This window comes from Mixophyes fleayi, chromosome 5 (genome assembly GCF_038048845.1).
Source record: "Mixophyes fleayi isolate aMixFle1 chromosome 5, aMixFle1.hap1, whole genome shotgun sequence".
In the NCBI taxonomy this organism is placed as follows: domain Eukaryota; kingdom Metazoa; phylum Chordata; class Amphibia; order Anura; family Limnodynastidae; genus Mixophyes; species Mixophyes fleayi.
The window spans coordinates 246692994-246719009 of record NC_134406.1 but is presented as its reverse complement, the minus strand read 5'-3'; the positions used below and the strand labels follow the sequence as shown (position 1 = coordinate 246719009).

The 26016-nt window shown below is 43.0% G+C and overlaps 1 protein-coding gene across 3 annotated transcripts in view; it reads right to left on the bottom strand.

Annotated features, from left to right (window-relative positions):
• Positions 1-24840, bottom strand: part of NDUFAF6 (NADH:ubiquinone oxidoreductase complex assembly factor 6) — a 66166-nt gene extending 41326 nt beyond the window's left edge. Inside the window, exons 1-6 of one of the 3 annotated variants that reach the window (XM_075213827.1) lie at positions 24670-24840; positions 21869-21968; positions 20840-20962; positions 19581-19637; positions 13822-13924; positions 3740-3873 (exon numbers count right to left, since the gene is read on the bottom strand). In XM_075213827.1, the coding sequence (XP_075069928.1) occupies positions 3740-3873; positions 13822-13924; positions 19581-19637; positions 20840-20962; positions 21869-21968; positions 24670-24770 (618 nt within the window). In that variant the 5' untranslated portion in view covers positions 24771-24840. Of the gene's footprint in view, positions 1-3739; positions 3874-13821; positions 13925-19580; positions 19638-20839; positions 20963-21864; positions 21969-24669 lie in introns of those variants that run through there. The other 2 variants (XM_075213828.1, XM_075213829.1) reach the window with 2 other exon arrangements.
• Between the last annotated feature and the right edge of the window lie 1176 nt (positions 24841-26016).

The following is a 26016-nucleotide window of genomic DNA, read 5'->3' as shown; positions in this document are numbered from 1 at the left end:
AACGTTTGTGTGTAGGCGTTTCAATGTATCACGGTTGAAGAAATCAGCACATCTCAAGCAAGTTAACACTAGAAAAGATTGATACCCCAGAAAGCATTTTATCTCTAAACCAGACTCTATCTCCCTGGAGGAAAGTGTATAAAGTGAGCCCAACACAACATTAAATGACAGGAATGAAAAGATAGGCTTGTAGGCTATTTCCCACAGGAGTTTATTATTGATGTTATAAAATAATATAAGTGTACTCGCGGACAAACTGTGCAATGTGATCACACAGCGCTGAAGCACTTTTCTTAAGACGCAGCTTAAAGAAAGTATTTGAGATTAATATCAAAACTCACATACTTTATACAATAAGTGTTTATTGTCACATCTGTTTATACACACTTGGCTTGCACTCGAGAAATCTTAAATGCAGAATATTCATCTAAGTGTATAAATGGCTTTATTAGGGGGCACGTGGATGGATAACCCTGCATCGAAAATAAAACTAGCTGACATCTGGGCACTTATTCTACACCAGATCAGACACTTTGAAGAGATAGAAGATGCTACTCAGAGGACATCAATAAAAAACGTCAGTGTAGTTTGTTTTTATTTTATTTTCATAATCATTAATTCTCTGCTGTACATTATTAGGACAGTTACAGTGTAATAATAATTTGGTATAGGTGTCCTCCCTTTCTCATTATTCCAATATATTAGTATTTGGGGCAGCACGGTGGCCTAGTGGTTAGCACTTCTGCCTCACAGCACTGGGGTCATGAGTTCAATTCCCGACCATGGCCTTATCTGTGAAGAGTTTGTATGTTTTCCCGTGTTTGCATGGGTTTCCTCCGGGTGCTCCGTTTTCCTCCCACACTCCAAAAACATACTGGTAGGTTAATTGGCTGTTAACAAATTGACCCTAGTCTGTGTGTTAGGGAATTTAGACTGTAAGCCCCAATGGGGCAGGGACTGATGTGAGTGAGTTCTCTGTACAGCGCTGCAGAATTAGTGGCACTATATAAATAAATGGTGATGATGATGATGATATTTGAAATGTAACAAGTGGGATACGCACATTTCTTGCTTATTATATGCAAAATCGATTTGAAGCCAAACCAGAGACAATGGAGAATCAAGAAATAAGAAACAATGGATGACACTAGCCACATGTGATTCTACACACACACTATAAATGACAGACCAAAGTCTCTCCAAAAGGTTCACCCACAAAATAATTCTATTTCTGTTCTCTGCAGCAGACTACCTGAGCACACAAAGTTGCCTCTCTGTCTAAATTCCCCACCACACTCACTCAGATAACTGCTTTATGCATCATTAAATAGATAAACAAAAATAAATTCAGAGGAATAAGTATTTTCTGCTTTTTTTTTTACTTGCATTTTTAATGGCTCTTTACAACGGTGTCATGTAATCACACTAATATACAAATATGGTTATACAAAGATAAAAAATTGCACAAAAGCATAATAAAAAAATCCACTATTAACTAGTAAAAGAAACAAGATGCTTGGCACGCACTTACAGACAGGACACCGATCTGCCCACACACAATAAGAGAAAACACATCCTTGCATACAAACACACAAGTCAGACACAGATCTTTACCTTGGTTTTAACAGTTAGTAATTATGACATTTCACATCAAGCAAACACACTGGTCATTTCTGTTACAATAAATCTAAAACAACCTGCAATGGAGAGACAGAAAAATATGACTAAAACACTGAAAAAATACTAAGGGGTTATATTTACTAAACTGTGGGTTTGAAAAAGTGGAGATGTTGCCTATAGTAACCAGATTCTAGCTGTCATTTTGTAGAATGTACTAAATAAATGACAGGTAGAATCTGATTGGTTGCTATAAAGGAACATCTCCCATTTTTCAAACCTGCAGCTTAGTAAATAAATCTCCAGGTTCGGATTGTATAAAACAATCCTAGAGCACCACATAAGAATAAGAAAACACACTAAATAGGACATATCTTGAACGCGGCTAAGTGCTTAATTACTGCACACTGGAAGAACATCTCTCCACCTTCACTGCCCGCTACAACAGAGAACATTTGGTCAACGTACCATATGGAAAGTATCACGGTCATCCTACATAACACACCCACCAACTTCCAGAACACATCGACCCTATGGAAGAGTTTTTATACAGCTGAACCTCCTTTGTCAACCGTATGACACCCTCAGGATTCTACAGAACTCTCTCCTCTCCCAACCAATCCTACACCCCAGCTTACCTCTTCACCACCCATTGCTGTTTTCATTTTAATGAATTGCCTTTTAATTCTGACGGTAATTCTCGCCACCTCTTTCCCTACTTATCTTTCCATATGCCGGTATTGGAACTATATATATTTCCCTCTTTCATTGTTATATATTTCTCTGTATTATTTGTATTTGTTTATAAGCAATTATTTACTCTGTTCCATTACCTGTGAAAATCAATAAACAAAAAAAAGTTTCTGTTCAAAAAAATAAAATAAAAAATTAAATGCGAAAATACATTAATAATCTACTTAAAAGTCCACTTGTCACCAGGAACAAAATGGGCTTTTTACCTTTACCTAATTGTTTGGGCCTTCAGACACCCGTCTTCTCATATGGTGGGGTCCTCGCCTATAACCGAGAGGTTTTACTGTCTATTCAAACATTCTGGCTGTGGTCTCTGGAATAATGGTTCAGCCCACAAAATGGCCGCCTGCGCTATGTGCAGGGGCCCTTAAAATTAAATTTGCATTTTACTCAATTAAGCTCTGTGTGTCACGCACAAGTAGGTTCCGTAGGTGATAATAATGCCAAGAAAAACAGAGAAGAGGTGAAATATACAGAGGCAACATCTCAAAACAGTTCCGCTATATTACATACTTCTTATAACTAAAACCACTTATTCTTCCCTCAGTTTATTATGTGTGCCGACACTCAGGATGTTATTAAAAAGGCAAATTAACCTAGTAAAATGTGGGTGGAGCCCGACTACTAAATATATAGGACAAGACCAGACTTAAAAAAAAATATGTGCACATCCCCAAAGTGAAAAATCCATACTTTATTTTAAAAAAAAAAACAAAAAAAAACAACACATCAATTATCTTTCCCGCTACTGCTCCCTAATTTCACATGCCTCTTCAAGCCTACTGCACTTAAGAATCTGAAGGCACAATTATGCATGAACACGAGATGGCCATTTTGCCTCGTGAATAAGAATTTTCAGATGCACAGATCATAACTGTAAGAACTTGAGACAGTTCCTGCCTATTAAAGCATTCAATGGATGGAGCGGTACATGTACAGCTGCTCAGCTACAGCCAAGCGTGGGTTAACAAATTAGTCCGTCCTGGCCTACCAGAGGATTACAAAATCCAGACGGAGCTTGCAGTAATGAACACAGAGTTGTCAGTCTTAAACCCATTTCACAAATTATGACATGTAAGCTTTTTCTTTTTTTTATTCCCCCCAATGAAATCTCAGGATGTAGCCATGACAACCACTTTATCAAAAGGACAAACTGATTGAGGAAAATGCGCAATTTTATTAAAGTAACGGAGGAAACAGGAAAAACACACAACAATAAACTGATGTTTGACAGAATGGAAATTGTATTTCAAGGAGACTATGTTTACTTGCATTTGAAGGCAAATAGAATGTCACGCTATGGTCATGACCATGTACCCAACCTTTAGAGTACGCGTACAGGGCTTGGCGAATGGATGTGTGTGCTTACCAGAATGCAGATGTCTACAGGAAGGAAGACCTGACGTCTACTGCTGTGGAAGGGAACACCTCTGAGACAGGTAATGATGCCTTGTGCTTTCCCGGTATGACTGGCCGCGTGGTCTACGTGAACATCTCGTACATCTGCAGAGTAGGGGAGATAGTCATCTAAAGGACCAGGGAGCAGACGTAAAGTCACTTTCTAATAATCACACATAAGCTTCAGGGTTACCTGGACAGAATAGGAAATGGTTTATAGAAATGATTCTTCAATATTGAAAATAAAAATGTACAAACGTTCAAAAACCACAAAACAATTTACAGTGGAACTAAAGCAATTACATGTAAACACTAATTTTACTTATTTCTTGTGGCTGCACCATGAGGATCCTGCGCACAGTACACAGCGCTGTATGTTCCGAGAACACAGTAAATTGTAGGATAATGGAAACAGTCTGCTCGGATGGTCCATAAGTGTGATATATAAACAGGTTACTTATGGAGTACACTGCTATGGAAGAACTGCTTGGGTGTTATAAGTTAGTGTTTTAGGATCAGAGATCATGAAAAATCTGCATATTAACCAATAGAGTTTATGTGTAATACATATGTATACAAGTAAAGAGTATTATGCTGACATCTGTTATTGTATGGGGCCCCCAAACATTCATATCTTACCTGTCTCCTGGAACACAGGACACTTCCAACTACAGGTTAAATGAAACTCAAGTATGCTTTTATTCACCAAATACACAGAGAGCATCAGCACTGTAATACCAGGCCCGCCGCAGACACAGAGTCACAGAAAAACAAAACAAGAAGGGCCTAACTTGTTCCCAGCCAATACCCCTGCGCTCTTCTTAGGGGAACTTGTGCTGCTCAGTCCATAGCACAACAGCATCTCTCCTCTCTCTCCCTCCCACTTCTGAATTAAGATCCAGATGTCTTTACTTTAACAAGCACCTGGGCTGCAGGTTTTCCTCTATTTTAAGATTATAGAACTAATGGTGAGTAGGATTATGTCCTTTAATATTAGTAAAAAAAAGAATATTAAAATGCAAATGTGTTTAATCCACATTTGATATACATTATGTATAACATGATTATGTTTCCAATTCATTTAAAACCCAGCAAGAACTAGAATGTGCTCTGAAATACGCTACTCTGCATTTCACAAGCATCTGCAGATTTTGTTGTCTGATGCCGATACTTGACACAATGTTGTTAGCTGCTGCCTAACTAACACTAACTTTCCTTAAACCAATATAAAAAAATAAAACAACTTGTCCACAACACAGACCATTTATTGCACTCTTATTTGTTCTGTTAATGGAGGGGTTTCTCCTACTTTTTTTGTACAGCTTCTTTAAATCTCACTCACCAGCCTCAATTTAAAACATTCATCATCCTGTTTTCTCTATACTCGTTCCCTCATCAACTCTCCCTAATTGTCATTTGCTCTCTCTCTCGTTTTTATTTTGAGCTAGTCTGTCACTGGCTCTTATTCTTACTCCTGACACTTACTCGCGTTTATCAATTTCCTCATTATGTTTCTTTCTCTTCCTCTATTATTGTTTCAATTATTGTCATTTGTTGTCCGTTTTTGATCCCCAATATGTGCGGTTTATTCTTCCCCTTATTGATCCTGTATCCTCCTTGTTACTCTTGATTTCCTCATCTTCTTCTCTCTCAATTCTCTGTGTCTCCCTTCTCAGTAGTCTCTCATGCTGTTCTGGGACCGATACTTCCCCTTATCTGACTCCCCTCACACCGCAATGATCCCCTTCTATAGGCTGGTGTCTGACCACAACATTTACCTTCTCAGTACTCTCGCAGACTGTTACCATCGTAGGATTTCCAATCTGCTCCTCCGCACAAGAGTGGATCAGATTATCTATCACCGACAGCTCAAACCCTCCAATCAGACACTTCAGGCTCAGGACCACAGGCGCGCACAGGCACAGGCACACCGGTCATCCACTTATCCATTCAGGAGCAACCATCTTGCATTAAAATTAGTTATTGGTCCTCTCAAGAGCACCCATTGCTCTTATACCGAAAGCACGAGTCCCTTTTCTTAGTTGTTATTACACTTTTCTTCTAAGGCTTTGAATTTTATTAAAAAAAAAAAAAAAAAAAAAAAAAAAAAGGTACAAACCCTTCGCATACACATCCAGGAAAACAGAAACAAAAATCATGTTAATATTTATTCAGAATTTGATTTCACCCCAAAAAAGCTTGTAAATATAATTGTAAAAGTACACAAATTATATCCCATATTCGATTGTATTTGCATATGTATGTGACTGTAAAGCAGGAATGTTTTGTTTACTAACGAAAACCTTATATTCTATGAAACATCTGTTGTATGTATTCACCGAACAAGTTTATTGCGTTACGTATAATCTTATTTTATACCAACTATGTTTTGGTTGCCTTTCACAATATTTAATAGACGTCATATAAAGTCATGTTCAACTGTGAAAGCGGTCAGAGTATGGCGAAGTGCGTGGAGTCCAGCTGATGTACTGACATCATAAGGACTTGGAGCATGGAGTAAAGGATCCAGATTGACTTTAGAAGAGAAAAAAAAAAAAACAAGTCTCAGGTGCCAAAATCCACTAAATAAACAATGCAAGTTTAGACTGCAGCTCTCATGAGCAGGAATCTGACACCTGTATAACAGAGATAAAACAAAAAAAGAGCCTTGTACATAAATAAGAGGATTTTTGTACTTCCGTTAAAGCCGTTTCTCTGATTCTATCTGGGAGACACTGCTACCATGGGTTGTGGAGGAGAGCACGGGAGTTGGCACCTAGCTAGTTAACTTTAGGAACTGCTAACAGACTCCTCCTTGCTACAATCCCACGTCACCTCCCAGTTAATTAAAAAGCCCAAAAGGAGAAAAGGCCAATCAACCAAGAGCACACAGAAGAAAAGCAGAAGGGAGGGATCGCAGTGTCCCCCAGACGGAATCAGAAAAAACGGATATAACGTAAGTACAAAAATCCTCTTTTCTCTTTCATCCAGTCTGGGGGACACTGTTTACCATGGGGACGTTCTAAAGCAGCCCCCTAAGGGTGGGACCGCTCTGAAAGCCCGGCCCGTAGAGGACTAAGGGCAAAATTTAATACATTAAACTGATAGAATTTAGTAAAGGTGTGGATAGAGGACCAAGTGGCTGCTCTGCAAAGCTGGTCCGCAGAAGCCCCATTTCTCGCTGCCCAAGACGCCCCTACCGACCTGGTGGAATGGGTAAGTCTCTCTGGCACATGACGGTTAGCCCTGATGTAAGCCTGTTTAATAGTTGCCTTACTCCATCTTGCAATAGACTGTTTTGAGGCTGGCCAGCCTATTTTATGAGAATCAAAAAGGACAAACAGAGAATCGGTACGGGAATCTGGGAAGTTCTCTTAATGTAAATACGGAGAGCCCTAACCACATCTAATTTCATATACTGCTGATCAGAATGAGAAGCCGTCCTAAAGACTGGAACCACAATTTTCTGGTTCAAATGGAAGACCGAAACAACCTTCGGAACAAAGGAAGGGAGAGTTCTTAATACCGTTCTGTCCTCGTGGAAAACCAAATATGGTTCTCGACAAAACAGAGCTCCCAACTCTGAAAATCTGTGTGCAGATGCAATAGCTAACAGAAAAACGACTTTACCGAAAATCTACCGCAAGCAATGGTTCAAAAGGGGACCCTGTAAGCATCTCCAGTACCAGGTTAAGATCCCATGGTGCTGTAGGCGGAAAGTAGGGAGGCTGAATATGTAAGACTCACTGAAGAAAAGTCCTGATGTCTGGTAAATCCGCTAACTTTAGGTGAAAGAAAACTGAAAGTGCCGATACCTGAACCCTTAAGGAACCTAAACGGAGACCTGCTTCCAGGCCATCCTGCATAAAAGCCAATAATCGAGGAAGACGAAAAGAGAACTTGTGACAAGAGCTATTTTCATATATCTGATATAGGCTCGCCAAATGCGATGATAGATGCGAGCCGAAACAGGCTTACGAGCTCGTTGCAGAGGGTTCACTACACTGGGGGAGAAACCCCTAGCCCTCCAGAGCCTGGCTTCAACAGTCATGCCGTTAAATTCAGCCGAGGTAAATCCTGGTGACGAAAAGGACCTTGAAGGAGAAGATCATCTCGCGATTGGAAGACGATGTTCTCGCCCTACCGCCATAGAGATTATGTCCGCGTACCACACTCAACGCGGCCATGCAGTATTATCGGCAGACCGCCCTGCCTCACTTGTCTGAGTACTTGAAGAATCATGGGAATTGGGGGGGAAACGACAGATATCCCAACCTGAAGTCCCATGACGTGGTCATTACGTCCGCTGCTACTGCCAAGGGGTCTCTTGCCCTTGCGCAAAACCTGGGAACCTTTCTATGGTGTCTGGAGGCCATGAGATCTATATCTGGTAGACCCCACCTCTGAACCAGAGACTGAAAGACTTCCGGATGGAGGGACCACTCCCCTGGCATCATCGCATTGTGACTGACATAATCGGCCTCCCAGTTCTTTATTCCTGGAATGAACACTGCCGAGATTGCTGGAACATATTGTTCCGCCCAATCGAATATGTCACTCACCGGACCGCGAGTGCCTCTGCGCTGGTGCGTGGTTCTCTAGCCTTCCTGCCGGCGCCTGTCCTGAGCCACGGCCGTCCGCCATCTTGATACACTGCGCATGCGCATCATCCAAGAACTTATGACCTTTGCTTTTAATCTAATTGGTGGATCAGGCACCTCTCCCTATTTAAGGCACCTGTGCTCATTACCTCGTTGCCTGATCTTGAGTCTCATTCCCTGTGAGTCTCTGAAGGTGTCTCCTGTATCCTGCTCGTGTCCTCAGCTGTCTGCTGGATTACCTGCTCTGCTCACCTGGGGTTCCCATACCCGCTACAGACTCCTGTATCCTGCTCGTGTCCTCAGCTGTCTGCTGGATTATCTGCTCTGCTCACCTGCGGTTCCCATACCCGCTACAGCCGTTCAGCGCTCCCGCTGTACCTGCATATCCTCGTGGACAAGCTTCTCTACTCATCAGCGGTATGCTTACTTGTTATTGACTATCAACTGTTACTTTGCATATCCGCCTAGGACAAGCTTCTCTACTCAGCAGCGGTATCCATACCCGCTATAGACTATTTGTTGTTACGCTGCATATCAGTTTGGAACAAGCTTCTCTACTCAGCCAAGATATGCATACTTGTGATTGACTATCAGTTATTATCTCGCATATCCGCTTTGTGCAAGCCTCTCTACTCAGCAGCGGTATACATACCGTTATAGACTATTAGCTGTAAACGTTGCATATCTGTTTGAAACAAGTTCCTCTGTGCTCTAGTGTCTTCATACCGTTATTGACTCTTTTCATGTCTCTATTCATCCGCACCTGAACTACTCCTCACTTACTAGCAGTGGTACAACTTGCTGTATGCAAACCACTGACTCTCCTGTTACCTTCCTTCACCTGCTCACGTCCATCCTGGTCTCCGTGGTTCTAACCTACCTTTCTACTATAGATGCAAGTCGCTGACTATCATCAATTCCATTGGCATCCTCTCTCCATCTGCTGTTATATTCGTTCCACTATTCACCCTGCTGCCAGAGGAGCGCTGTGCAAACTCCGCCTCTCTGGTAAGCATAGTCAACTGGTGAAATCCTGGGCAAGACTCCTAGTGCCTGTGACAGAATATCTGAGCCGATACCTGCATTGCAGCTGCGCTTCTCGTTCATCCTTGCCTGTTGACGTATGCCACAGTCGGACTGAACTCTGACTGGATGACCCTGAAGAAGGGTTTGGGCCCCCCAAACAGCCAAAAGGATTGCCTTCAACTCTAACGTGTTGATGAATAGGGAGGACTCCTGGGCTGACCAAAGACCCTGGAACCTGAGATGAAGGGCTACAGCCCCCCAACCTTTCAGGCTGCCGTCTGTGGTTACTATGCTCCATGACCATGGAGAAAAAGACCTGCTCACCGACATGTGATCCAGAATCAGCCACCACTGTAGCAAATTTTTTGCATCCGGATAGAGAGATCTTCTTGCAATCCAAATGTAGGTGGGATCCCGACCATTTTGTCAAGAGGTCCCACTGAAAGCACCAGGAATGAGCACGACCGAAGGGGATCATCTTGAAAGAGGCCACCATCTTCCCTAGGAGACGCATGCACAAGTGAATTGAAGGACTGGTAGAGGACAAGACCTGAGATGTTATCCTCTGAACCGACCTGATTTTCTGTTCTGGCAGAAACACCTTGTTTGGTGTCCATGAGGAGTCCCAGAAAGATCGTATGTTGGCTCTGAACCACCTGGGATTTCTTTAAGTATATTAACCACCCATGCTCTCGAGAAAAGCTATGTTGAGGGACAAATGCTGTTGCAAGCAAACCTCTGAGGCGGATTTTATGAGAAGATCGTCTAAGTAAGGCACGACCTGAACTCCCCTTGAGTGAAGACAAGCTGCCATTACCGACATGACCTTTGTGAAAACCCTTGGAGCCGTGGAGTTGCCGAAAGGAAGAGCCTGAAACTGACAGACTGACAGAGGCCCCCATTGTGAATCTCAGGAGAGACTGATGACCGTTCCAGATAGGAACGTGGAGGTATGCGTCTTTTATGTCTATGGAAGCCATAAACTGATTTCTTTCAAATCCGTTTATTACTGACCTCAGGGACTCCATCCGAAATTTGTCTACTCGTAAGTGCACATTTAGGTTCTTTAGATTTAGGAGGGGTCGAAAGGAACCGTCCGGCTTCCTGATAAGAAAAAGATTTGAATAAAAACCTTTCCCTTTCTGGGACTCTGCAAATAACTCTTGCTGAAAGAAGAGAGGCGACACAACTCTATCGTCTGTCTTCTCTGTGGATCTCGGGGTAGCGGGGTTACAGAGAAATGATGTGGAACAGGACCCAAAACATCTATCATGTACCCCCTTGTTATAATGCCCCGAATCCAAGGATCCTGAGAGGACGCTGTCCACTGTTCTAGAAAAAAAAAAAAAAAGGCGCCCCCCCCACACCTCCTAGTGGGTAGAATGGCAGTCAGGACGCAGGCTTCTCCTGAACCTTGGAGGCCTGACGTCTAGCTGAGAAAGAGGACCTACCTCTGACTGAAAAGCCTCTAGAATTTGGTTGTTTGCCCCTGGATGACTGGCCCCTAGGAAAGGAGGTCCCCCGAAAGGACTGCCTAAAGAAGCTAAAACTCGGGGGGCGGGCTCTGCCTACGTTCTTTGGCAAAAAGGTGCTTTTACCACCAGTTGCCTTAGAAATGATACTGTCTAATTCCGGCCCAAACAAACCTGATGCTGAAAAGGGAATGGTTTCTAGGGGATTTCTTAGAATTCCGAATCCGCCTTGCAGGATTTCAGCCATAAGGTTATCCTTGCTGAAATTGTCGAAGCCGGAATACAGGAAGACACAGACGCGGTGTTCTGCGCTGCCTCATAAAGATAACCCGATGCCTCTTTCAAATGTAAAGCTAGGGGAAGCAATTCTGAATTCTGTAAGGCCTCAGCCAGCTGCTCTGCCCATGCTTCCATGGCTCTAGCAACCCAAGCCGAAGCAAATGTGGGTGTAAAACAGTGATGGCTAACCTGTGACACTCCATGTGTTGTGAAACTACAAGCCCCAGCATGCTTTGCCAGCTATCAGCTAGTTATCTACTGGCAAAGCATGCTGGGGCTTGTAGTTTCACAACACCTGGAGTGTCACAGGTTAGCCATCACTGGTCTAAAAGGAAGAACCCGCTGCTACAAATATAGACTTTAGTTGAGATTCAATTCTGCGGTCAGTGGGGTCCTGCAGACTTGCAGTGCCTGGGACAGGCAAGGTAGTGTGGCGGGCTAAATGGGCTACAGAAGTATCCATCTAAGGGATACCTTCCCAGCGAGCCAGATCCTCTTCCTGTAATGGATATAAGAAGGAGATTTTTTTTTGGAATAGAAAACTTCTTATCAGGTTGTTTCCAAGCTCCCTCAGCAATATCTCTTAATTCCACCGAAGGAGGAAAACAAATAACCTTTCTTCTGGCTTTCTTAAAGAGACTTCTGTCTATAGGACTAGGATCCTCTGCCTCTGGGAGGTCCAAGGCCTGCCTCACCGCTAATACCAAATCATCAATGCCCTGATATCTGGCGGTTTCTTCCTGATCAGATACCTGAACCTGGTCAGTATCAAAATTTGTTTCTCTTTCTTCAGAAAAACCCTCTGAATCCGAGGGGGGACAGTAAAGGATTAGAGGATCTAAACCGCTTTCTTTTAGTAGGGCCCAAATCTGGTTATTCAAGTAACTGGTTTAGCCTGTCTAAACCCTTTATTAATGATGAGGACCATGCTGGTTCTGCTGAGACAGGGGCCTGATCCGCTGGGCTAAAGAGGAAACTGACTGTGTCAGAGAAGCTACCCAGGCCGTTCCTTCGACAGAGGGGTTAGAGTCTGCTGCAAAGCGCCAACGGGTCCTTCTGCCCACGGGGTAATTTAACCTTACATCTAGAACAGGTAAAATATTTTGCCATAGGACCTTTTCCCTATCTGACATTTTACAAAGAAAAGAATTACCAAGCACACCAGACTTGAGAGAGACGGAGACAGAAACAGAGAAAACAACAAGTAATCAACTAATGTACAATAAAAGTTGCACTTGTACTTTAAATAACAATGCGATTTTGGCAAGTAAAGAGTACTATAATATTACCCCTACTAGCCCCACTCTGTTAGCAACCAAATACAGATTTAGAAATACTTAATAAAAAAACGGCAATACTTAGCCAAAGGCCAAACACAGGAGAGAAGTCCAGCAGCAGTGTCCTGATGCTTGCTCCCACAAACCTGTCTCTCTTCCCGGGCTTCTTCTTGGCACCAGAAGACCGGAATGTTCCAAGTGAATTGAAGAGTAGGGGAGCTCTATCTAGCTTTAGCTCCCCCTTGAAAAGATTGAGGTCTCCTGCAGCGGTTGGACCCCGATGCCCCCTCCTATTTCCGATAACCGGCGCTCTATGCCTGCAGTGGCAGCGCCGGTTATCGGGGAGGCTGCGAGAGTGACAGCGGTCCGTAGAGACCGCTTGTCACTCTGATTCGGACAGCCTAAAACTCTGCCAGTGAGAGCCCTCGGCTCTCATCTGACAGAGCAGTGTCCGTGCTGCAGTTCTGGGAGTGTGCTCTCTATGGTAGAACACACTCCCAGGTCTGCTTCAAAATAAAAGTACCTAAAAGAATTAAAAGTTTAACAAAAGTAAAATAAATTAATATTAAATAAATTACAGTAACAGAAAAAAAAGCAGCCCAACTCCTTGGGCACCTAGAAAATACTAGGAGGTGACAGTGGGATTGTAGAGGGGAGGGGTCTGTCTGCAGTTCCTAAAGTTAACTAGCTAGGTGCCAACTCCCGTGCTCCTCTCCACAGCCCCATGGTAGCAGTGTCCCTCAGACTGGATGAAAAAGAAAAATGAATTTACATACACACACACACACATATATATATATATATATATATATATATATATATATAATTAAAAACAATAAACACGATGGGTCAAATTTCGTCATGGAGTTAGTAACCACATAAATGGTAGTCCACAATAATTAACCATTACAATAGGCTTTAGCCTCTGAAGAAATAGCCAGTTTGTGGGCAGAAAAACGCGTCAGGCGAGACCTGGCACAATGATCTGTTAGAATACTCTTTGGGACATACATGTTTAACAGCTGTCTGAATTTCACAGGGAACACTATGGAGGATAAGTACTGTGATTATTTTGAAGCATTTCATTACTGCTACTGTAAGCAGTGATTGTTCCCACGTACAAGGAGGGTTCTCTACACACCTCATAAGCAAACCCCCCTACAGAAAACAACAGATGATTAACTGCCGGTTCTAGGTCTCATCTGGCTATTTAGTGTGTGTGTTTATGTGGGGGAGACAACAACCCCCCCCCCCCTCCCCCAAAAAGAAAAACAAACAACAAAAACGTTTATTGGACCACATATGCCCATTGATCACCAATTGAACAGCGTTTAATACATAGACAGGGGTGAGGCATTGGTTTAGCTTAAATTTACTAGGGACACTTTCAATACCTACCAAGAATTTCCAAGGTTAGATACAGCAATGAGCTCTGGGTGTTTTCTGCATAGGTTTCCAGCTCTTTTATGTTGCGATACGCTCGATCTTCCAGATTCTTTTCCTAGCAGCAAAACAAAACAATATATACATTGCAGCAGACTGAACAAGGTTATTAGAAATTGGAATATGTAATGTCCTAGAACTGCAGCTATCGTGGGGTGCACAACAAAGCTCTGGGGGGCCGCACGGAAATATAAAGACTGCGCATATAATATATAAGAAATGCACCAAGCTTTGTAGCCCACTTCCGTTGCTTCATATACCCTGGGCCACAATATAAACACTGGCTAAGCCATATACAATGCAGTATCCATTTGACTAGTAGACAGTCACCCAATTTAAAAAAATATATAATACAGCAGCTAATGGATTAGTAAGCTCAGCGGGCCGGGATGCAATGCAGCAACCGTGTGTCGCAGTTCATGTCTCTATAGTTTCACTATGGTGCTCAAACAGGACATACGTAAAGCAAGAACAGACAAGGCAGACAAAATTAATGCAGACATGAAAACAAAGGGTACGGAGGACCCTGCTCATTAGAGAGCTTACATTCTATGTGGAAGAGGGCACAGCTGAAACAAGAGGAGCGAGTGCGGCTTAGAGTGGAGATTGGGATAGTTACCCTCCGACTTAGCCCTGTTCTTTCATACCCATCTCACCTAGTAGTATTAATAAAATAGTAATGTTGGCTAGAATGTGAACAAGATATCCACTTACAATTATTTGTTTCCCGCAAACCCCCACCCCCCTCCCAAATCAGCTATTATACGTACAGTGGTTCCCACCCATCCGGATAAGATATACAGTATATCTGCTAAAGTCACTTAATAACACATTCTCCGACAAGCTCCTAGGAGGATATTGTCATGCCTGAGGGCTTGTGTTTTACATGTTCTCATTAAACACTGTAATTGAAGTGTGAGACTATGGCGATTGCTTGATTGTTTGTGACTGGATTGTTCCAGTCCGGCTAACATCTCATTACCAAAAAGAGCAGCCAATACATAATTATGCTCCACGTTTTATCGTCCCCAGTTATATAAATCAATCAGTAAATGTGTGTGTTAAAAAGACCATTTTATAAAAGTACTAAAATGTATCCCTGCGACCGAATGTGAATTGTAGGATTTATCCACCTGTCGTACAGAGATGCCGGCCCCAGCTCACTGCTGGATGTAGGTCCACCTGCTCTGAGGTGGAAGCAGCCACACAACTGACAGCAAAGAACACCCAATCTATAGTGTAGTGTTGTTCTCCTTTATATAATGACAGCATTTCACACAGTGGTTAACAAGCAGGAAAGGTCGCTCTCATTCACCTCAGTCCCGAACACCAAATTAGTCAGCTGCCAACTAACCTAGAACAGAGGTATGAACACTGCAATTTCCAGGGACTCTGCTGAAGAGATGGTGCTGCCCATAATAAACAGTACGAGAAAATAGCAGATAGTAACAAGTGGTCACCAGTTGGGAGGTAGGGTCAGAATAGACAGTGAGACAGTGCCTATAGGAAATACCCTGTCAAAATCATTACACTGTGGAAATTTTAATAAATGAAAATTAAACTTTTTCCAGCTTTATTTACACATTTTGGAAAAAAAAAAAAAAAAAAAAAAAAAAAAAAAAAAAAAAAAAAGAGAGAACATTTCTTAGGTTAACAGTTAATACAAAATGAAAAACTAAAACAGGTTTGGAAATGTGATCAGTCCTGTGATTTAATACTTTGTAGCGCCATCTTGCTCAGTCCCTGCTGAAGAGAAACACTCCCGCAACATAATATTTCCACCACCATGCTTCACATTAAGAATGGTGGAAAGGTTTTGGCTTGTGTGATGCGTTTGGTTTGCACTAAACATAGTGCTTGGAGATCAAACCAAAAAGTTCTATCTTGGTCTCATCGGACCATAAACCCTTTTCCACATGGCATCAGAATCATCCAAGTGTTGTTTTTTGTAAAGTGCAAACAGGACAGAGTGCGGCACTTTTTCAGAAGAGGCTTTTTTCTGACCACCCTGCTACACAGGGCAGTATTGTGAGATGTTGTCACATGCACAGACCGACCAATCTCAGCCATAAACACTGGTAAGTTCTTCAAAGTTGCCATTGGCCTCTTGGTAGCTTTCCTGATCAATACCCTCCAGGCTCTGTCATCCAGTTTGGAGGGATGGGTCGATCTAGGCACGGTGCTGGTGGTTCCATACACTTTACACTTCTTAATAAGGCTTTGAACGGTAGTCAGAGGGAGAGTAAAAACCTTTGAAATCTTTTTGCATCCTTCCCCTGACTTGTGCCTTTCCCATTCCTTCATCCCAGAGCGCTTTTGACAGCACCTTTCCAACCATGGTGAATTATTTGCCTTGTCATGCACTACTAGTAGTGGTATCCAGGAACAGCCGGATTTATTCTAAGGAAATCAAAACCACTACAACGGATGTCAGGTGGCGGCCAATTACCCTGTTGTGTGATCTGGAAGGTCATTGGTTGCACCTGAGCAAGTTTATAATAGTTACAACTTAGGGTTCTGATCATTAATCCAAAGCAGATATTTCAGTAAAGAAATTATATTAATTGTTAAGAATTTTTGTAAATGTTATTCTCACTTTGATGCTCGGAGTAATAATGTGCAAATACAGCTGGAAAAGTTTGATTTCATTTATTTCAATTTCCATGATGTAATACGATAATACACATTATGATTTTTACTGCATGTAGTGGTTTATAAAAGAACAAAAATACACACAAGCCCCCCCCCCCCCCCCCCCTAATCAAAACCACACAGTGCATTTGCCATCTTGTGATCTCATCTATTTTTGCCAAGACACACCTATTATAAATGGAGCATATGGATCTATGCTTGAAGATGCTGATGTGTTTGGGGACTGAGAGGAGGGGAGGGGAGGGGAGGGGAGGGGAGGGGAGGGGGGGGGGGGGGTTACAAGATCTTTAAATGAGAATAAAGGGGTTGGACTGGACAATATACCAGTGGCTACTGTGTCTGTCCCTCTGCAATGTAATCGTTCAAGATTATGATTTTGAAACTATTACTTAGTAAGTGAATGCTGAACTGAAAGGGATAATAGGGCTGTGAGTAAAAGCTGTGTTTTTTAAATTGATATTTACTTGATCACTTTTTTTTTTTATTTTAAACTTGGGGAGACTCTGGTTTCTTTGGTGGTTCTCCCCGTTTATTAGCACTAAAGAATTCAATGTATACTGATTCCAATGGAGCAGATTCAATTAGATCCTATTGACACGGATCCAAGAGTGCTAAAGCTTTTACGCTGTTCAGGTGAGGAAGCAGCACATAGCATTCAAGGTGAATAACGCTATGTGTTGTAATCAGATATCAGACACCCTATAAGAGGTGGAATGCAGCGTTTTCCAAGACAGAACACATATCATTTGATAAAATAAAAGACTAAGTCAAATGAAATAGTGTTTTCAATGGAAAAACAAGTATGTTGATATAATGCCCACTGGGTGGCAGTGTTGTCCACTCCTTTTTTATCCGTATTATTATTATTATTATTGAACTGAGTTTTTCTGGGACAAGTACTCTGACCTGGTTTAGCTACTGTGTACCCACCCCCACCATATAAGATGGTGCGCTTTATTAATAATTTAATACAGAATCATCAGATAAAACACCCTCTTAAGGGGCAAGGGAGGGGGGGGGGGGGGTGGTTGTCTGTGGGAAGATGCACCCCCTCCCACTAGATGACCTACAGAATTCATCTAGTGGGAGGGGGCGCATTAAGAAAATATTTTACTATGTGGTCGCGCCCCTTGAAGCACATTTTCACATTTAATGAGGAGATGCTTTTGCGATATGGGGAATTATCCCACATCATAGGCAGAATCTTCAAACAAAAAAAAAACCAACTTGTTTTACACTTACGGGTCTATTTAACATACTGTGAAAGCACAAATTGGAATAACGATCACAGCACTCCGTTCAGTTTATCGGAGGGCAAACACAGGAGAAATCAGAGGTTAATGCAGTCCCCATAGAGGTCTGAAATGACACATTTTATCGAGCATCACAAAGCTTTGCTGGATCCCTTGCAGGTCCCACCATTATAGTCACAGACGATGTTAGCTGCGAATGTGCAATAGCTGCACAGGGAAGTGAGCGATAGGAGAGGGGCTCCTGAGCAGCCCTGGCAAATTAAAGAGCGGCCGTACTACATTATGCAGAGGCACAGAATGATTTTACCGCCACACACTATCACCATTGATAAATAGACCCCTCATTATCTTACCTATATTTCCTGACACATCACAGCCAGTTACTGACAGAGCTGCTTATGAACTACCAAAGGAACAGTTCCTGGCCTGTGCCACAGTCGTACACTCAGTGTGGAAGCAGCGGCAGTGCCGGAGAGCACCGGACTAAGGGGCTTTACAGATGTGCTATAACAGAGGTCATGGCCACAGTTGGTATTGGCTGATGTTGTGTCAGACTGATCACAACCTATGTACCAACGTGTGGGAATGTGGAGCCGCACAACTTTATATAGAATAAAAATAAAACACGTCTGAAACAAACTTAATTTGCTTTTTCAAGGAGATTCGGTCTAACAGTTTACCTGTACATCTATTGTTAAGTACAGAGATGAGATCATTTACAGAATGATAAGAAACTGGAATGGTAATAAGTATCAAGCATGAAATATACATCTCACAATGCAGCCCCTACTGTGAACATAACCAGATTGCAAGTAGTCACCAAGTACTTTGGTGCCAATACAAAACTATATGGCTGCAGGCCACGTGACACTGGTCATGGAACACAGAGGAGTTGTTATACACTGCTATCTAACAGCAGGCAGTGCTTTATTCCTAGTAATAAATGTATACTAGTTTTTAACAAAATTTAAAATGTCTCAGTATTTTATTATCATTTATTAAATGTTTTTGTAGATCTCCCCTTTTTGTTTACACTTCAAATCATTTTTTAATGAGGAGAATGAAGGATGTCACACAGTTTGTTTTGTGATAAAGATTCTGTCTGTGACCGGAAGCTGCGGAATAAGGCGGAGGTGAACAGGAAGAGGGACCAGTGTAACGTCTGATGGAGGAAGCAGGAATAAAGAGGAGTAATAGGAATGGTTTAAGTAAAGTGTATGAGCAACTGAAGTATTTTATCTTAGTCACTCTCTGACATGGATAAAGCATGTCCTAAAATAGGCACCAGTGGGAAAAGATACTTTGTGTGACGATTGTTGGTGTCAATGACAAAGATAAGGATATTTCTGACAGCTGTTTATACAAGTTGTCACACTACTCTTGATTGAGGCACTAGTAACTACAAACCAACTTGTAATTATATAAACCTAATATAATGGAAAAGACTGATCTAGCTAAGGTGATGATAAATACATGCTTTTAAAATGTTTTTCAGGAGACATCAAATACTATGTAATGGAGATTTACCACATAGCTGAGCCTCACTGGATGGGAGACAGAGAATGTCAAACGTTTCCAAACACGTGTCACACTCCTTAATTTAGAGGGGGCAGGGGTGACAGCTCACGAGGAGTACGACCAATGAGAAGTCATTCTGCAGCCATCCATAAGTGTTGACTAACATGTACATCAAGTTAGATGATAGTGGAGCTTTCAATGTTACTAACTGATATTAGAGCAGGGTTCACATTTGCAGTCATTCTATAATCAACATTGGAAACGTAAAGAAACAGAAAACAGACAACTCACTCGTTCATCAATAATTCTTGTTAGCCATCGCCTGGTCAGTTTGTGCCTCTGGACAGTCTGTACAAGAGACACACATCATAAATCAAGATGGTTTTATGAATAAATTAATGGTCTTTAGAGTCATATTCACATATTGATTTGTGTAGCAGTGCTCCTCACAGTGACTGGAGGAGGAGGGGCTCAGTGACCATGTCTGTGTGTATGACATTCTCCTCCTCATTGCCCTGTGTAGCAGTGCTTCTCACAGTGACAGGAAGAGGAGGGGCTCAGTGACCATGTCTGTGTGTATGACATTCTCCTCCTCATTGCCCTGTGTAGCAGTGCTTCTCACAGTGACAGGAGGAGGGGCTCAGTGACCATGTCTGTGTGTATGACATTCTCCTCCTCAATGCCCTGTGTAGCAGTGCTTCTCACAGTGACAGGAGGAGGGGCTCAGTGACCATGTCTGTGTGTATGACATTCTCCTCCTCATTGCCCTGTGTAGCAGTGCTTCTCACAGTGACAGGAGGAGGGGCTCAGTGACCATGTCTGTGTGTATGACATTCTTCTCCTCATTGCCCTGTGTAGCAGTGCTTCTCACAGTGACAGGAGGAGGGGCTCAGTGACCATGTCTGTGTGTATGACATTCTCCTCCTCATTGCCCTGTGTAGCAGTGCTTCTCACAGTGACAGGAGGAGGGGCTCAGTGACCATGTCTGTGTGTATGACATTCTTCTCCTCATTGCCCTGTGTAGCAGTGCTTCTCACAGTGACAGGAGGGGCTCAGTGACCATGTCTGTGTGTATGACATTCTCCTCCTCATTGCCCTGTGTAGCAGTGCTTCTCACAGTACGAAACACTGCTACACAGGGCATTGAGCAGCAGCGTTTCTCACAGTGACTGTAAAATGAAGTACCCAGTGATCACCTCTGTGCAAATGACATCAACTAGCACCAACAAATCTTTTTTTCTTTCGGAATACAGGGACACTGGATAGAGTATTCCCCACCGTATACAGGTGGAGCAGTTCGCTGCACTGGATGCTGCCACATAGCTAAGGAAGTAGAGACTCCATGTGATGTGGTCACTGATCTGTCATTAGTTCGGCTGTGTTTACAATGGGATATTTATGTTAATGTAAAATAGTGTCGGTGCGCCACTCACTGCAATAAGCGCTACTCCTTCCGCATGTGTTACTGTCACAGGCTATAATGTAATATATAGATTGTACTGTAGCTGCAATTGTTGAACACAATAATAAACGTTTATAGATAATTATACCTTGGACAGTTCAAGTGCAACAGGATGATGTGGAGGGTTCCCGCTGTAAATCTCCTGGACGGCGTCTCTCCAGAACTGCATCCTCATCAGACCTAGGTGCTTCTGAGATACGGAGTCTTTTACCTTCCAGATGGAGAAATGTGGTATATGAGATTTACGCAGTGAGACAAATGCCACTTACGAAAGTACAAAATACACACCTCCCATTGTACATATAGTATTGGTTTTTTTTTGGGCAAATGAGCCAAATCTTAAGCAACATTCTTTGACTTTGCACATGAAAATGGGGGTTCAACATTTAGCGTCTTCTGATGGGAGGAGCTGGGCAGTTACACCTAGTCATGTATCCACATGCAAAAACTATTTCATTGTGGAGAACAGAAGTATTTAGATGAGATTCAAGAAGCATAGAAGCTGCACTTAGGTTAGTGATCCTTGTTTAGCAGATGGCTGTATAGCATTTTATCCAAGCAGAAGGACTTGAATTTTCCATGTACTAGAACAGTTTCCCAAATCATGTCCTCAGGGAGCCCTAACAGAGCATGTTTTCTAGGTCTCATAAGTGAAACAATGAGTATCACCTATGGACTTTTAGCAATATTTCAATATACTCCAGCAAGGAGATATGGAAAACATGCACTGTTAGGGGTCCCAGAGGACCGAATTTGTGAAACATTTTCTACAAGATAGTATAAATCAGGCTTCTGCCTATTCTTTTAATAGGACAATATTTGCACCTCCCAGGAGCACATTATACACTAGAGCCCCCACTTTTACATATAAAGCAGCAACAAAAAGAATCCGGGACATGCTGCAGGTCAGTTCGATATCTGCTGGGTTATTATTGGTCTGTGTTAGCCATGACAGGGTCACCTGGGTGTACAGAGGCAGATGCTATGAGACATGGGTCCCACACTAGTAAATCATACATTGGGACTGGAGATCCCCTTTAACTGGGCACTCCAATTATATAAGATGTTGACAAACCAAACTATAGGTCATAACCAATAAGAATATCAGAATACCTGCCTGTGACAGCTCTACATTAAATGCCCGTAGTGCAAAAACAGAACTCTGGGACTCAGGGGGCAGCAGCAATGTACATAGAAATCCTTCATAGTCACGATTCCTGTGTAAAGAGAAACAAGAGAAGTTTAGTATTAGTATTAAATGTATATATGCTTCTCCGATAGGTTAGCAAGATACATGCAGAAGACTTGTCCTTATGGATTTGTGAAGTGCTATTGAGCCATGCAGCACTTTACAGAGTAAGCAGCACATTCAATTTAGTTTACACAACTATGGACCAATAGGAATGAGAACCCTCAAATGAGCTTACAGTCTAGAGAGGGGGGGTGAAGAGGCAAATAGAATCAAGAAACAAGGTAATGTGCAAGGTGCTTCCCCTTATCATATGAGTAAGTAACCTGTTTACCCCCCCTTGAAAAATAATTATCCTATATAAATCACCGATTTTAAGAAACACTTTTGCAACTTAAACTGTCCAAGTACAATTCCTAGAGCACCAATATGGCCACTTCTCCCGCTGGTTTGATAGTATGGCCAAAATTACGGATTTCCTCTTCCCCTAACACAGTCTCCATCCCCTTCACTGTGTACCGCACAGTGATTACAGTGTAGAGTGTTGACAGCCACAGGTGGCAACGTTAGGGTGGAATACTGTTCTTCGCCTGACACTATATTATTATTATCCTTTATTTATATGGCGCCACAAGGTGTCCGCAGCGCCGTACAAAATACAGTACAGACAGTATACAAGGGTATGATAGTACAGAGTAGAACAAGTATAGCCAAGACTTCAATATCTCCAAGCAAAGCAATTAGAGCGGTGTAGGAGAAGAAGAAATGGTATTGAGAAAGAAGGGAAGAGGGCCCTGCTCAAAAGAGCTTACATACTAAGGGGAGGGGGGACGGACAGCAGGCACATGGGGAGTCAGAGGGGTTCAAATACAAGAGTAGACAGGAAAGTGGGAGGTGATGAGAACGATAATGTTAAGTGGAAGGTTGGAAGGCCTTAAGGAACAGATGGTTTTTAAGAGCCCGCTTGAAGGAGCCAAGATTAGGGGACAGACGAATAGAGGGAGGGAGGTTGTTCCAGTGGAGGGGGGCAGCATGGGAGAAGTCTTGAACTCTGGCATGGGATGAGGTGATCAGTGCTGAGGAAAGGCGACGGTCATTGGCCGAACGCAGGGAACGGGCAGGAGTGTGGATGGAGAGGAGATTGGAGATATAAGGGGCAGTGGAGTGGGAGAGGGCCTTGTAGGTGACAGTGAGCAGTTTAAAGAGGATTCTAAAGGGGAAAGGGAGCCAGTGGAGGGCAAGGAGGAGGGGGGAGGCAGAGGAAGAGCGGTGTGAGAGAAAGATAAGTCTTGCAGCCGCGTTAAGTACAGAGCATAGGAGGGCGAGATGGGAGTGGGGGAGGCCGGTGAGGAGAAGGTTGCAGTAATCGAGATGGGAAATAATGAGAGCATGGATGATGGTTTTAGCAGCCTCCTGAGAGAGGGCCGAATGTGGGCAATGTTCCGTAGTTGGAAGCGACAGGAGTGGGCAAGAGATTGAATGTGGGGGGTAAAGGAGAGGGAGGAGTCCAGGGTGACACCCAGGCAGCGGAGTTAGGGAACAGCAGAGATGGTAGTGTTGTTACGGTGATGAAAAGTTTACGGTGGGTAGAAGATTTAGAAGGAGGGAAAACAATGAGTTCAGTTTTCGCAATGTTGATTTTGAGAAAACGTGTGAACATCCAGGAGGAGATAGCGGAGAGGCAGTCAAAAATACGAGAGAGGAGGGTGGGGGGAGGTCAGGAGAGGAGATGTAGAGTTGAATGTCATCAGCATAGAGGTGATACTGGAGACCAAAGGAGGAGATGAGATCACCCAGGGAGGTGGTGTAGATTGAGAAAAGAAGAGGGCCGAGAACAGAGCCCAGTGTAGTCACATCCTCCTGTCCCAACCCCTCTTCTACCTGTCACATCACCACTGCTCATCCTTTGCAGTAAATATAAAGGGGATGAGCGACAGATCGGATATGGTGCTGCTGGTGCAGTCCCTCTTGGTCCCAGGAATGCTGATCATAGGTGGTAACATGTCAGCTCAGCCAGGCACAGTGAAGCTGAGACATAAACCTCTCTCCTGGATGTCTCAGCCAACCCACCCACCCGGTGTGCCTGACAACATGGAGTTTCTCCACCAGCCGCTACAATTATTATTGTTACCTTATGTATCAAGCGCACCTCTTCCATTGTAAGCTCATTGAGACAGAACCATCTTTACTGCCTGTTCAATGTCTCAATGTACAGTGTTGCATTGTATATTACCAGGGTTTACAGTGAATGTAAATAGATGTATGGCTCTTACATTATTTTCCTCTTTTTACACCCCACAACACTGTTTTTTTATCCACCAGTCCACGTGTAGAAGTCTTACAAACATTACTGCCCCCAGAAGTACACAGCATCCCTTCCACAAATAAACATTCAACAGTCATGCTTTCTCAATGCCCATGTTCTAATTCCCTTTCTCACCAGATGCACTATGACATGTAACACTCATGAGACTTTCAAAAATCCATTTGCACATGCGTCGCTCTAGATGACAGCTGATAAAAAAAAACCTATTAAAATAAATCACCATAGATAAAAGCTCTCTCACCCAACCAACCCCCTGTAATCTACACAGTCCAAATAAACACCCCAACACACCCCCATGTAATCTGCACAGCCCACAACACCCCCCTTGTAATCTACAGTCCACAAGTTCCCCTATAATCCCTTGCACCTAGCCTGTACTGTACTGTACTGTACTGTACTGTACCTGACCAGCTCCACACAGTAGGCAGAGGCCTGTGCACTTCTCCCCCGGGTGTTGCACCGGATCAGGGGGGGACAGGAGCGCAGCATTGCCCTCACCGCCATGACAATGTCACCCACAGAGGCGGGGGCGTGACCTGAACTCAGCTGTCCATTGGCGAGGACACATCTGATAACGTCATAGCACCGCGCAGTGTTGTTGTCACGTGACTGCCAGTGACGTGTGTACGGTGCGCCGCCTGGTTGTCTTTATAGTCCTGCTGGCAGCCGAGTATCAGTGGTGGTGCAGGTGAGTGGGCACAGTGTGGTATCATCACCCAGTGCTGGGGAGCAGTGGCTGATCTGCCTCATATGTGAGGGGTTGGCCACTGCTGGGTGCTCCATGTGTTCTACAGTGAGCCTGTGACATCCATGTGACATAGGGAGCCTGGGCATGTTACACTTGTGTAGAGAGTGAACCATAATCAAAATACGTTGTATGAAATATGGGTGATGGGTTATTACCTTTTATATGACTTAATGTCGTTTCTCTGCTGTGGTTTCCTTTATTGCTGCTTCTGTATTGACTACTTGGACAATCACAATTACACTGGAAACGGAATTCAATTAATTTAGGAGCAACCAATAAATCCAACAATTTTGAAATTTGAAAATGTGCCCAATTGGAAGAATGTTGTGGGTATTTTTTTATTTTTATTATAAACGTAACAACTTAATGGCTATTCAGATGGAATAAATGGCTGTGTACCCTCTGTTCTTTTTGCTTTATGTGAGATGGTTGGTTTGTTTGTGTTCAATTAAGGCTGCATTCACATAAATGTTTCTATACCTCAGCAGTAAGGGAACTCTGATAGTGGATAATTCCACCACTAGGGGGGCAGGGTAGTGGGAAACAGAACATATTCGTTTTTGTTTTCATATCTCTTTAAGGGGCCTATTTATTAAACTAAAAAGTGTGTTTAATCCCTGAAAACGTTAACCGCAAAATTGTTATTTACTATGACTGCATCCGAGCAGATATCGTAGATTGCATATCTCTTCATTTTACTGAGCAGTCCCCATAACAGTGTATGGGCACTGCTCAGTAACGCTATTTGCCAAGAGCCAAATTGGAAAAAACAAAACCATGTTAATGTACGCCAACTGGAGCTAGTGTACATTAACATAATTGAAACATTTCACTGAAAACAGCTCAGCACCAAAGAGCAGAGCTGCACAGTGCATGTGTGGAGGGATCATGTGATCCCTTCCTGTCACATGCCCGTGTGTCTTTTTTCTTTAAACATTCTGCTTTCCTGTGCACATGCGCGAGTTTTGCGGTCGCATATGCGCATAAGGATTACTAAGAAGC